Here is a 15,017-nt window from a genome sequence, read left to right as displayed (position 1 = left end):
CAAATCTGTGGTTGAGAGCCCTCCTATATCCTCTCCGTCGCCTCCATCCTCACTCACGAACGAAGACAGCAGAACCCCGAAGATTTGTGCAAACTTCTGCACCGACCCGCAGCTGGACACTGACCCGAGCTGTTGTTGTGATGCATATTCCCGTAGAGCCGCCCACCACCAGACGGTTCACGCCGCCCTCCGCCTCCTTCACCTGTAGTAAGCTGATAGACAGCAACGGGGCCATGGCCAACCCGGGCCCGCTCAGGGCGAGACCCGACACCAGAAATGTGGTGGACGTCCTGGCCGACCATGCCGGCGAGCTGGTCCGCACCGACAGCCCAAACTTCCTCTGCTCGGTCCTGCCGTCTCACTGGAGGTGCAACAAGACCCTGCCCGTGGCTTTTAAGGCAAGATATTGTCATGATTTTGTCATAAAGTTGACAAATTGGTGCATGCACGACAAAATTAAACTAAAATATTTTTAAATCGGTATTAGTTAAGCATTCCAGCTGCTGAATGTCTATTTATTTTAATACATAAAAAATGCATTTAAATATCGCCACAAATTTGCCATATAGCTACGTTTGCATCTATAATAATAAATCGGCATCACTCAATACGACACGCATGTACTTAAAAAATATAAGGAATTGGAAGTGTCATTTTAGGAGAATTTCCCATGTTGATGAAGATAAATATTTACAAAATGATGCTGTTTTCACATGCATGTTTTGTGGCTCCACGATAACGGTCCACCCGCGTTTTTTATTTATTGTTTCCTTTTTATTTTTTTACGGGTGCAGGTTGTGGCCCTCGGCGATGTCCCCGACGGCACTCTGGTCACCGTCATGGCCGGGAACGACGAAAACTACTCCGCCGAGCTGAGAAACGCTTCCGCCGCGATGAAGAACCAAGTGGCCCGCTTCAACGACCTGCGCTTCGTCGGGAGGAGCGGACGAGGTGAACACACACGCACAGAAATACTGGCACAGGGAATTTTAGGAAGAAACCCTCAGAGGAAATATAATTAATATAAAAATAAAGTAGGCCTATCCTCTATTCATTTTTTCCCTTGATGTTTTTTTCTTCTAAAGATGAAAAGTTGCAACGATTGTGGAATATTGCAGCGTGTCCCCGCATTTGCTATTTGGTGATGAGGGTCACAGAGATTTTCCAAATCCGTGGGGCGACCAATTCACTGTCCACGTATCCCGCACATCATCTTTAAATCTGACTTTCGTATAGGCCTCCTTTTTTATATACGTTAAGGCTGAGCTTGCGCTGAACTGTTCTTGGGCCAAATTGTTTTGAATGTATTTTAATTTTACGGCACCGGAAAGGCCCATAATTGACAGGGGTCCTAATGAAAATTTAAAAAGTATTTATTTGCAATTTAAGGCAGAGCGGACAAACTTACTTCTTTTTTTTTTTGTAAGCCCCAAATTCTTGCGTAATCAAAAGATAATGTTTGCGTTCTCTGAAAAGTCATCCATCTATATTCAAAATCTTTTTAGAAGTATTTCAGGGCCTTTTATTGTGTATTTTATTCTGAAGCTCACGAACAATAGAAACAGCCTATTGTCTTTGATTATAAGGTAGCCCACACATATGATTTAGGCAGTAAATTAACACCATGGTCCCCCCCCTTCCTCCCACATAGTATCTTTAACACGAGATGTCTCTCTCATGTCTGCATGAGAGGGGACCCCCCCCCCCCCCCCTCCACTGACTTGGATGCAGATGGGAGTAAAATTCCGACTTGTTGAACAATAAACTATCACTGTGAGCATTTTCAGGCAATCTGGAGCACATTCTCTCAACAATCCAAATAATATAACCGCTGTCAGGCCCTCAACTGAGGTGGTCCCAAATGCTTTTTTTTTTTTTCCCCCATTATTATTTGTCATTGCCAAAGGCCTCGGTGACACAAAGGCAGCCAACGCTTAGAGGCTGCAGGAAACAATAAACGACAAAAAAATAAAACAACAACAAAGCTGACATCAAAGTGTTGATGCAATCTGACATGTAAATGCTGTTTTGCAGGGAAAAGCTTCACTTTGACCATCACCGTTTTCACCGGACCGCCCCAAGTGGCCACTTACCACCGCGCCATCAAGGTCACCGTGGATGGCCCACGTGAACCACGCAGTGAGTACACGCACACGCAACATACACTAACACACGTGCGGTAGTTCATGGGGGGTATAGGTGGAGAGGGTGATACAAATATATATGTATATGTATTTTAGTTTTTATTTGTCAGTGAATATAAAAACGGTTAAATTCCCAGTTTTCAATTTTTTATCATGGGGGTTCAGCCCCCCACCCCCCCCCCCCCCAAAAAAAATCTTCGTGTTATGTACAAAAAGGAAACTCTTACAAAATTCAGTGATCTTGTTGAACTCTTAAAGCTATGCCGGGTCTAAAACAATCCAATTTGGGTCAAAAATTTGTACAAAACCCAATTTGGTGTACGAAACAACCCCAAAAATTGGATTTTGTAAAAAAAAAAAAAAAAAAGTTGGGTCAAATTGAGCCAAGTTAGTGTGTCCATCTTTTGACCCAGAAGTTTTAAGGGTATACGTTTGGATGTTTTGTTTTATTAAGTTATGTGAGATGTCAAGGTTTGGTGGAAGAGAGTATACCTAAAAACAATTGGGTCAAAAATCACCCAATTGGGTCAAAAAGTGACTGATCCACTTGAGTCGATGTTATCTAGGAAATTGGGTAGTTTTATACAAAAACAAAAAAAAATGGAATTGTTTTGAACAAAACAACCCAAAAAGTTGGGTCAAGTTGGCCCAAGTCGTGAATTAGTTCTTTGTTTGACCCTGGGGAGGGGGTTTGCCACATTATAGCCCAAAAGTGATTGCACAGATTTGCTTAATAATCCAAGATTTCATGGAAATCACTTGAGTAGTTTTTGCGACTGATAAAAATGACATGAAACAATACTCTGTTGTGGAAAGTTTATTCTTAGATTCCTCATATTTGTTGGATTCATTAGTGGGTTACATAGCCTCAAAATGCTATTTTTCTTAGCTGACATCCTGCAAACCTTCCCTGTAATTAGAGTTTTACAGTCCGAATAGTACTGTGGCATGTTGCAGTGAATTCTGGCGGAAAAAAAGTGTCTTTTGGTATGCTTCCTTGATCATCTTTACCTTCTAGTCAGACCAAAAATCATAGGTGACCAAACCAACCACACACTTTAAGTAAATAGTTGATGAACTCCCAGCTTGACTCCCAGCAACTGTCATCCCCAGCTGGGACTCTGCGACTTGTAAAGCTCACAATCGCATGTGCTCTCATGCTGGCTGGCTGGGCTGAGGCATGAAGCTGAGCAGCCCCTTCCATGAGTCAGGGCCTGACGGCTGCACATGCGATGCGTGCCATTTTTCATGAGCTCAAGGTGGGATAGATGGGATGGGTAGGATTTCATGACCATTCCAATGGACGGATCCAGTTTTTAATGGTTCTAGTGCGCGCGGTTTCCAAGCGGTCCAAACGGGCAGATAGCTGAGGCTTGCGCTCATGTCTGCGCATGGGGATATTTGGGACAGCGGGGGATTTAGTTCAGTCAAAACACAGCACGGCGAGAGAGGTATCAAGTGCCACATGAGGGGGTGTACTGTACGGCTGGCAGAGGGGCCGAGGGGCACTCAGAGAGGGCTTTCGCCCCCCCCCCCCCCCTTCCCCTGCAAGGTTGCACGCTATTTGCAGCGGCGAGAGAACAGTGAGTGCAAATGGGGTGGGGCCAGGCCAGATAATAATAAACAGTGAGTATGTGCGTGTGGATGGTTTCAATCAGATTGCGTGTGTACGTATTCGCATGTGCATCTGCGAGCGTCTCAGCTTGAAATAACCGCGCGTCTCCTGCCTGTCTGTCAAAATGTTACAGCTCCAGCTGAGGCGTCAGCGTGGCCGTGCTTCTTTTTACACTGGCCCATTTGGAAAAGGTGACACTGTTTAATATAGGGCAGGACCGATTTAGGTCCCAGCCAATGCTGATGCAAGGTGGTTCACTCAGTGTAGTAAAGTGAACGCTTTTGATATAATGGCATTAGTTTCATTCAAATCTGCTTTCACAAAGATAATATTAATGCTCCCTTTTTAGTTAGCATGAGATGATGCACAACTTTCAAAACACCCCTCTCTATGATAACCTTGAAGTTCTACACTAGAACAAAAATACTTGTTTTGATAATGTAATGTTCTTAGTTAGATTGTATCCATCTAATATTGTGGCCAGTAAATGAAATGAATGTTTTATTTATTATTTCAAGAAAATTTCTTTTTCAGTCTACTTGAAAATTTTAGAATGAAAAAAAGAAATACAAGCTGAAATAAAGGGCCTCATATATATATATATATATATATATATTAGTGCTGTCAAAATGAAAGCATTAATCATGAATTAACACAGATTAATCACACTATTAATGCTGACCATAGATTAGCCTTTAGCGTGACAGCGGATGGCTACGTTTAAGGTAGCACAGGTTGTGTTTGAGCAATAAACATAATTTCATGCATAAAAGTAAAGCATTTAATGAATGTTTGCATATCACATTTAGAATATTTGTTCATGTCAAACTATTGGGGTAATTTTTTTTCCAATTTAAAATTATGCAAGTAATTAACTGATTAGAAAAAGAGGAGGATGAGCGTGTGCAGTGGATCAAAAAATGTTGAAGACGTCCTCATAACATTAAATGTCAAAAGACACATAACCGGTGCTCTTCAAATTTGGCGGGAAAAAAATGTTGATGAAAAAGCATTTTTTTATTAGGCGATTAATCGTGATTAATCAGAAGTCTAAATTGTGATTAATCTGATTAAAAAATGGTTTGACAGCTCTAATATATCTATATATATATATATATATATATATATATATATATATATATATATATATTAAGGATATTCAACCCACTTCAAACCGATACCAATAGTACGAGTACGCAACTCACCGATACCAATACCTTTGACATGTAAAATGTCCTCCCCAAAAAACAATGTCAGATAATTTTAAAGAAAATCCTGTATATCCCATTTTGTGTTAAAATTGCATGAAATTAATGGAAATTTTCTAATCATCTAATGTCTCGTTCCTAATCGTAAAATGGCTGCCATTGCAAGTGCTTATAACTTGAAATAAGGCCGGGTACTGATACGTACTGATAACTGATACCCGTCAACTGATACTACTGGTACTCGCCACACTGTTTTACAATCAGAAGATAACATTGCCATCAATTGAATGCAGTTTTAAGGGAAAATGCCATATTGGTGTGTTTTTTTTTTAATTATCAGTCTTTTGTGTGTGGAAATTGTATGTATCAAAAGTACTAGTGGTATCAGTATTTGGTATTGCTGTAATATTGTGTAATATTATGATGTTATAAACACACCCATTCATAAATGATTGGGACTATAAAAAATATAGTGATTATTTTCTAACCACAAAGCCACACTTTAACATATCTGTGCAACCTTTACAGGCAAGGAAGGCAGAGAGGCACTTTTGCCAACATATCAAATTAACATCTTTTTAAAAAAAAAAATATTACAAGTCTTATCACCGAGGACGGTCGTGCGTTTCAGTGTTGCTTCACTTAACTTTTCCTGCCGTCACCCGTCATTACACGTTGCATGTGCACAACAATGCAGTTCAAGGCAACCGCTTGTGCCAATCAGGCATGCCATTCCACAGTATAGCAAAAATATAATGTCATCTTTTAAAAGAGAACGTTAGGTGCACACTACTTTTTGTCATCATGCTGTGAATTCACGCACTTGCAAAATATGTTAAAATGTTCAGCCAAGTATTTTTGTCTCCCTCACTACCGATTTCCTCATCACACATCCGGCATGCGTCACCCCGCTGCATCTATCTGTCGTATTATTATCAAACTTCTGCTCAGGCCAAACTGGAAGCACAACTGTCGCAACTGAAAGATCCCCTCTCGTCGACTTCTCAGAAGCACTTTTGACAAAAAAGCAACAGACTCTCCAAAAAGTTGCTTGTCGTTGCTATCAGTTCCCTCGCACCGCACGCCCCTGCGCGCTTCCTCTCGCCAATGAAGCCTCCAACTATATTTCGGGTGCTTTTCTCATTGCCGTACTTATGCATGAGATCAGCCTCTCCCTATACACTCACGGGTTGGCCGCTGTTTGTATTTTTGTATCTGCAGCGCTCGTCGCTGTCGGATGAATCAGAACCTTCATGAAGTCATCGTGTTTGACTTGGATTTTCAAACGGCGCTCTGTATTTTCAGCTGGTGACATCACGAGCAACAAATGTGGATGGTGGACACTCACAAGTCACTTGATGAAATATGATTTGATTTATGTCTTGTTTGGTGTCGACACTGTCAGTTGTTTCTGACATACCGGAGAGCTGTTCTCCTCTAAAGTGAGCAATGTTGTGTTTGTAAAAGCGAAATTTGACAATTTCGGTTTCGGATTAGTGAATTCAAACTGCTCAAGACTAGCTTGTAAACCTTTTCTTCCTCTAGAGTTGTTGATTATAACAGCTAAGTTTGTTCTGAACCATAGCATGCAGTCACACTTGAAATAATTCAGAATACACACTCACTCATGCAAACAGACACATACCCCAAGTCTGCCTTTATACTCCGGGAGTTGTAGGTAGCTGCACACACCCAGTCGAATAAATACAGGCAACAAAACACTGACTGAATATGTGCGTGTGTGTGTGGCTATTTGCATTTGGCACACATACTGTACAAAGTATGCAAATAGACACACAATGACATTTGCTTCTTTTTCCTATGATATTGCAGTCCGTCCATAAAGTCAACAAAAGGCTCTATGGTTGTTGTATCCCCGTGTGTGTGTTTGTGCGTACGTAAGTGTGTGTGTGTGTGTGGTGCCGCTTATGCACCTGCCAGGTGCTTCCATCGCTTTAAGTCGGCGCGCCGTGGGCCACGCCCATTCCCCACAAATCACATGAAAGGCTCGGCCTGGCTGCGAATTGCTCTGTCAAAGGCAACTTTGATGTTTGAAAATGGAGATGGGTGTCTTTGAAAGAAGGGCCTGCGGGTGTGTCAGTGCCAGGGGAGGGCGTGTGCTGGGTGCTTTCCTGACTGCTAATATTTTTGCACTGTGACTGGCTGATATACTGTATAACCTGGAGACATAGTGGCCTGCACACGTGCCCGGCCGGCTTCGCTCTGTCTAGGTAGCATGAGAATGGGATGATTTTATAATGATGCAAATGTTGAGCTGGTGGGCGGTTATTGTAAAGTTCTTCTTTCAGCACCTCAGTGATAAATAAGAAACAAGGCAAAACAATCAACAGCAGTGTATGTAGTCATATGCAAAATATAAGTTAACCCCGACAGACTTGCATTTTTTTTCTGCTGGGCAAAAATATTTTTCTTTTCTTTTTTAAACAGATTTTGACTCTGTTACCTTATAAGAACAACATGGTAAAAAAAAAATGGGGGTTTTCATTTGTTATAGTGGACACCGATAGTATGGCTTGTAAACTTACCAAGCTTATATGTAACATTTTTAACATGAACATCATGCAAATCAACTCGTGATTGGTTAGCTAGTTTCCAATCATAAACCAGAAGTGTTGACATCATCTAAATTATGCATTTTTATTGGTTAAGACACGCAAATATGTCATGTCCACTTTATTTTGAATGAATGTCTTTTAATTTTAATTTTTTTTTACTTAAAGTGAACTTATGGAGTAACATATGAAAGGAAAGAGATTTGTAATTTTGTCCATTTTAATTGTGCTTTCAAACATTATTATTATTATTGGCATATGAAAATACAAAGACCATTTCCTGGCTCACAGCAGTTACTTATTTAACCCAGCAATGGGCAATTTGCGGCTAGCAGTCCGCATGTGACCCGCACCAGTGGCCTCTGATTAGTTAAAAAAGAAAAAAAATTGGGGGGAAGAAATTTGTAACATGTTTCCTCGACTACAGATGACCCCTGCATTCTCACGGCTTGTCACTGTCAGATTTACATTTAAAAATATTTAAAAAAAATTGTCTTTTTTTTTCAATTGTGTTTTTGTATTCTATCTAATTGACCGAGCCCCGCCCATTTTCAGTGGAAAACGCAGGGCTTTACAAAAACAATAATAATAATAACACATTTGCCAAATGTTCCTAATGCTTTTCAATGGGTGTCAATTATATGTGAATTTTCACTATTAGCAGGCAGGCACGTATATTGGCCAAATAGCATTTTTGTCATACATCTGTGAGGAAGTGCGTGTTCCTATGTTAACCTCCCCCCAAAAAACTCCAATAGCTCTGATGAAAAATTGCGCCCCCTCCCATCATTTAAGTTGCCCATTCTTGGTTTAGCCTAAATACCAGTTATCCAACAGAAAAGAGACAACGTTTCTGCATCCAAAAAGGGAAAAAAAGATTGTCGAAGATGTGCTCCTTAAGCCATCTGAAGTCTGTAAAGCCACAATAGCCTCAGGCTCAAGTGCCCTCTCTTTTTCCACTCAGACTAAAATTTCCACCCTTTATTTGCTGACGCCAGATAGAACACCCAGACACACTATGAATTACCAAATTATTTACAGAGGCCCCAGACAACGCTATGAATTCATTGCGATCATGCAAGTATGCCGCCAAGGAAGACGTTTTGAGAGAATAACCGAGACACGCCGCTGCTCGCCGCTGCTCACCGCTGCTCACCGCTGCTCGCCTCCCTCCGTCTCCCCTCCAGCCGCTAAATGCACCAGCCAAGCGTCTTTCCTGTTTACTTACCTACGAGGGGAAGTAAAATGCTCGCTCTGTGTGTCCTCGCTCTTCCATATTTACTCGGACCCACACAGGAGGGACCCATTACAAGCTTTCAGGCATAATTCAATAAAAGTTCCGATCTGCATTTAGAAAAATAAATGGCCCATGAGTGGGGGAATATTTTCTCCTCGGCTGCATTATGACAATAAACCGTTTTCTCTCGTTGAGGCATCAGGCACATGGGTGAAGTGGAGTGTGCGTGTCTGTGTGTGGTGGGGGTAAGCACCTGCTGGTTACTGGAAAGGACTTTGTGTACCACTACCATGTGGTTTGAATGTTTATTTCTTCAGGCTTTATTGGTTAGGAACAGTGAGCAAATAATAGGTGAAGCAAGGTCTTTTTTGTCATTCCAGGAGTACAGAAGGTTGTAATCCTGCAAGTAAACACAGAGGGAAGCCTTGGCATGTTAAAGCAAACTGGAAATAACACAAGACAGGCCCATTCTTCGCAACCCCACCTTGAGTGCCAGTGTGAAAGTGACACATTGTTTGCAGGCAGTGGAAAAAGTCACACAATTTATATTTCACCCTTGGCTTTGACTCAATTGTCATGAGCACCGAGGAACAAATGCAACATGTTGTGCGTGAGATAGTATGCGCTGACGTGTTACAGGCGAGAAGCCGTTTGACACGTCTACTGGCGTTGCATTGATGCATGTGACAGCAGCAGCAGCAGCTCTTTCCTCAACCCGTTCACATTTAAAGCTATACAAGCTATACACAATTAATTTGGAAAAAGTAACTGAGTTACTTTACTGATTACTTGCTTCAAAAAGTAACTGAGTTACTTTACTGATTACTTGCTTTTAAAGTAACGTATTTACTCCATTGATCATTTGCTTTTACAAGTAACTTAGTTACTTCATTGATTACTTTTTTTAAAAGTAATGTATTTACTTCACTGATTACTTGCTTCAAAAAGTAACAACGTTACTTTACTGATTACTTGCTTTAAAAAGTAAGCAAGTTAGATTACAAGTTAATTCAATAGTTACATTTAGCAGATACAAACCACCCTGCTTAACATAAAAAAAATGAGACCCGGTTTTGCCACTTAATTGGAAATCTGTTTTTAACAGTGACATTTAAGAAAGTTTATTTGTATTAAAAGTTTATTTTTATAAAAAAAAATAAAAAAAAGTTTTTCAGGATTCCACTTACAAAATTGCTACTTGTTTTTTAAATTTAAAATAAATAAATAAAAAATGCTGATATAAAAAACTGTTTTTCAAAACTTCACTTAACAAAAATTCATATATTTATATTTATTATATTTTATATTTATATATATAAATATATATATATATATATTAATGATTTCTAAAATAAAGGCAGTCTTTTTACTTGAAATATATGAATGGTGTAAAATTCAACATTTATAATGCACATTGTTTATATATATATATATATATAAATAGCTACAGTCACACAATCTGGTGTGACTTCAAATGCATACTGCCCGGCAATCTGTTTTTTTGTTAGTTTGTTTTTTACATACTGTTATTGAAGCTACATAAATAACGCCTACGACTGAACAAATTTGTGCAACAAACCTTAATATTTTTGTTTTTAGCTAACCCTAAATCAAAACAGTGACTGTACCTGTATGCTAAAAACGCAAATTTATCACTTTCCCTCTTGAGTATCAACGAAAAGGATGATGTCACTCCCTCAGCCGTGAATGTTAATTTGAATACTTCCATAATGCACTTCAATGTGTTCAATACCAGAGTTTCCTTTTCTTACGTGTTTATAATGTATAATTATTTATTTAGTGACTGTAGTCAGTACTGTAGTGTTAGCAATCAGGTGTCCTCCTGTATTTTAGTATTTTAACCATTAGTTTTCAATAAAATACGTGCGTGAGACCGGCGCGATGGCTTAGAAGTGTGTGCAATTTAACCCTGGTCAATTCTTACAATTGTTCAACTGCAGTTGCTTGTAGCGGTGTAAAATGCCACCCACTGAAATGCTGACTGTTTTTAATATAGAAGCATATGTATTCTATAAAGTAACTTTTAGAGAGGTTTATAGAGTAAAGTCTAATTACTTGTGTGAGAGAAGTAACATGTTAGATTAGTCATTAATCCAAAGTGTGGTGCTTATTTTAGAGTAACGTGCTTCTTTGTAACATGTCACTGACATGTCCACAAGCAGAACTGAGAAAAGCCAACAGCCGAGAAAAAAAAGCCTGAAAAAAGCTCAGCTTATGTCCTTCTAAATCAAGTCTATTCTAGAAGACACACACACACGCGCGCGCATCACATCACAGAATGTCAGCACAAAAGCAAGCTGATTGCTGTGAAGCATGCTACGCTACGGGCCCTATTGTGTTGGTTGGGAATCCGGGTGCATTTGGCACCCCTTGCTTCTCGTTGCCTGCCTGAACTTGCCTCCCTGCAGGCCTGCCCTTGTGTGGCACTGCCTCCTCTGCACACACACACACACACACACACACACACACACACACACACACACACACACACACACACACACACACACACACACACGCCACGCACACACATTTAGCAGACACACGCAACAAGCGTTATCATCTTATCAGAAAAGGAAGGCTGCGCTCTCTGCTCAAGCAGTCTCATGTAGCAACTTCCGTTGATGGGAGGGGGATTTTTCACACTGCTGTTGTCCCCCGAGACGAATGCTGCGTCTGCCTGAGGGACCCGAGCGCTGCAGCAAAAAAGGGCAGATAGTGATGAAAAAGATAAGTTTTCCTGCCTGCACCGATCCTGCACCCCCACTTTTTCAATTAGGATGAAAATGAGTGTGATTCTAAAAGTCTTACAAAACGCTGATGTAAATGAGGAGTCCACTTGTGTAACGTCTGTGGCGAGCAGGGACTAATTTCGGCCCAGACGAGACAGCCACAATCACCAACCAAGGGTAAAAACCACATCCTTCAGGGTCAGCCTCAAAACAAGAACTTTGATTTGCCTCAGTCGAGCTACCTAAACGTGTGATTGGTGGCCTTGGCAGCACCGAGCTGTGTACTGCTGCGGTGATCCACTCTGAGCTGTGTGTTGGCGCAAGTGAAAAAAATAAAAAGGGAAGTTGAAAAAAAAAGAGGCGGAAAGACAGGCTGGGTGGCAACAAGGCTGTTAGTGGCTCAGGAGGAAGAGAAAGACAGGTGTGCATGACTTTACTCAACAGATGTTGAAACCTTGTTGAAACGGAAGTTTGCTCACACACTTCAACTGTTGCTCAACTTTAACAATTTAACAAACTTAGGATCATGTTCCATAGCTGAGCTTTTTGATTAACTGACACACTCTTTAAGTGGGACAAAAACAAGTGGTGGTATTCTCCTTATTCGACTGTTGCCAGGTAAATTAGGCAGCAGATCAAATAAGTAAGTAAGCAAAAAGTAAATAACTAAATAAATCAAAGTGATCTTATTTGGTCATTTCTGGCCTTCTTGTTCTATGCAATTATTGATGACATCGCTAGCAACAAGTGAATCTGAAGCTCTAATGTTACTGCTAGCTGGCTGCTCTTCACTTGTAAGATCAACATGTACTCTTGGCCGTTCATTGCTAGCAGCTAGCGGCTAGCTGCTGGTCACGGAGACTTGTGCTGTATCTTGCACTGACGCCGTAATTAATTAGCGGTTTCTTAGCGGCCTAAATGAGAGATTTCAGGCTGGCGTTGTGTTGATGTTGGTCTCAAAAAAAACTGCTATAAGGCAAGTCGAATTTTCGAAAAGCTAGCTGTCACGCAACCACGTGGGCCAAGTTTAAAATAAAAGCCTACTGAGGCTATTGCATTAGTGTTAGCATAATTTGGTAAGATTTTATTTTGAAGTTAGCCTTTGTGTTGGTGGCGTATATGTTATGAGTATGTTTGAAGCTTCCTTGACGTGTCTAAATGAGCTGGCAGGAAAAAAATCCTCTATCTTTTTTGTTTTTGACTGAAGCACTAAAGACCTCGCATCACAAAGAACAGGAGAGGGTACTGTGGGCTCATGTGAAGTAGCGGTACGCTGTAAAAAGTCCAGGTACGCTCCAGGCTAAAATTCAGCTTAGGTACTCCGTACCACTGCGTTTCTGGCCCACTTAAACTACTGGTGGTGATATATTTCCTATTAATCTTCTATCGTGATAACCACGACTTGACAGTTCTGACATAGTTGTCATTTCAATGTGTGATTCATGCAGTCAACTTCAATTGTAGGCTGTTATCTGTAGCCTATCAAGTCCATTTATATAGCAAATACAAATATTTACACTTCAGATATACTTGGTGCAGACTTGGGTTCGGGCCAAAGCACGTATTGCCCTTTGCTATCCAGATAGAGTTTCAGTTTGCCCCTGAAAAAAGCACCCAGCCCTTGACTAAAAAGAGCTTGTGTTGAATGTGTCTCCCTGCGGATGAGAACGTTTCTTCATTTCAATGGAGATAAACACCCATGGAGGGAAGAAGTGCAGGATGAAGGAAGGACATTGGTTGATCTTTCAGCTGCAAATACAGTCTCAGTGTTGGAAAGCTGGCCACAATTCAATTAGGTTTGCTGTTAATGCGCCCTGTCTTGAAACAGTGTGGCGACTCCATCTTGTGAAAAACAACTTTTCACAGCTCCGCCACTAAATGCCGTGCGCACGCTACAAGGGAAGTCATTTTGCAGTGAAGATAAAACACGGTTATGAAATACAACACTCACAAAACAAAGCGAGGGTGACGACGGCACACCCATTCCTTCTCAGTACATTATTAATACCAGACATTTTATATCAAGCAATTTATTTGTTCTTCATAGACTTCCATAATGCTTTCAGATGATTCAGAAAGGAGGCTAGTAAATCTACAGCATCCATTTCTGCTTGGCTACATATTGAGCGCCGCTGTTTAGGCCTCAAGTGTGCACTGGCCCCCGTCTCCCAGCTCTATCTTGTGGTTATGATATCATAGCAAGAAAAACAGGGCATTCTCTCCTAAGTGCACCCTGACACATAAAATATTCATCCCACCGCAAAAACCCCTCTGAAATGGGGCTGCAGTGGATCTCCGGCACCCCTCCGGCCCTACAAAGTAGGAGTCAAACGATGGCGGTCGCGCCAGACACGCGCTACTACAACTGGGGTCAACAAGCCAAAGACGCAGTATTAACCTGAATGTGAAGGTTAACTGGGAGATAGCTGGACAGCATGCAGTCGTACTCCAAAAAAAGAAGAAACACTTTTTTAAGAATGACCGTACACTTGAAGAATTTAGACACGTTCCTCAGCGACGAAAGGTTTTTTTTGGAGCATTATTTCCTGATAGGCAATTTTCATTATTATTATTATTATTATTATTACAAATCCACGCTTAGCTTTTGATTTTTGATTTTAAATGGGATTTATATCTAAAGTAGGGTTGTCCAAACTTTTCCCCCCGAGGGCCACATATAGAAAAATCGGAGGATACAAGGGCCACATAGACTTTTTTTCTTTTTTAACTTTAATTTACCAAGCAAACCAAAATCAGTCAATCAAACAATTGAATATTATAAATACTACAGTGTTTTTTTGTGTGTGTGGTGGTCAAGACCCTGTAACAAACCAGATGATGTGATATTTTCACAAATTGGACCTTGAGCAGAAAGTGGAGGAAACCATTTTTGCTTGTAAAAAAAACAACTCTCTTTATTCACCACAGTGTTATAAAACTAAAGGTTACCTATTTAATTGTAAATAGTTAATTCGCATATTTACAAAAACTCTAGTAGCAGATGTAATTTTTAGTCTCTTAGCAATGGACGGCAGGCCACAAATGGCCCCTGAGCTATAGTTTGGACACCACTGATTCCAAGCACGCTGAAAAGCAGCACAAATCTATTGCTCTTGGCTGCTGTTTTACAGACTTTGAATGGATAATAAATGACATTTTATTTGATATCATGCCTTTCTTTCTGTTGGATTAGTGATAGTGCAGCGATTCTTGATTGTTTGAATGTGAGTTTGAGTTAGTATGTGCTGATTAATTGATTGTCAACCACTCCAGGATGTAATCAACCTTTTGCTTAAATCAGCTGGGTTAGGCTCCACCTCCTTGTAACCCTGTACAGTAGGATCGGTATAGAAAATGGATGAATGGATCTGTAGGGAGAGCATTGCATTATCATCAATGCAAGTGTGTTTGGAAAAATGAGAGCACGTAGGAAGTATCGAGGTTGGGCGAGAGAGTTTCAGCAAACATTTGAGAAGGTGAAGAAGAGCGC

At 40.6% G+C, this 15,017-nt stretch overlaps 1 protein-coding gene across 1 annotated transcript in view; it reads left to right on the top strand.

Moving 5' to 3' along the window:
• Positions 1-15,017, top strand: part of runx3 (RUNX family transcription factor 3) — a 66,504-nt gene that overhangs the window by 31,921 nt on the left and 19,566 nt on the right. Inside the window, exons 3-5 of the mRNA XM_086095129.1 lie at positions 157-398; positions 795-951; positions 2,035-2,139. Coding sequence (XP_085951255.1) covers positions 157-398; positions 795-951; positions 2,035-2,139 — 504 coding nt within the window. The remainder of the gene's footprint in view (positions 1-156; positions 399-794; positions 952-2,034; positions 2,140-15,017) is intronic.

This window comes from Leptonotus elevatus, chromosome 14 (genome assembly GCF_054856555.1).
Source record: "Leptonotus elevatus isolate MCC_2025b chromosome 14, RoL_Lele_1.0, whole genome shotgun sequence".
Lineage (NCBI taxonomy): Eukaryota > Metazoa > Chordata > Actinopteri > Syngnathiformes > Syngnathidae > Leptonotus > Leptonotus elevatus.
The sequence above is the reverse complement of the archived record's forward strand: the minus strand, read 5'-3'. Positions and strand labels throughout refer to the sequence as shown.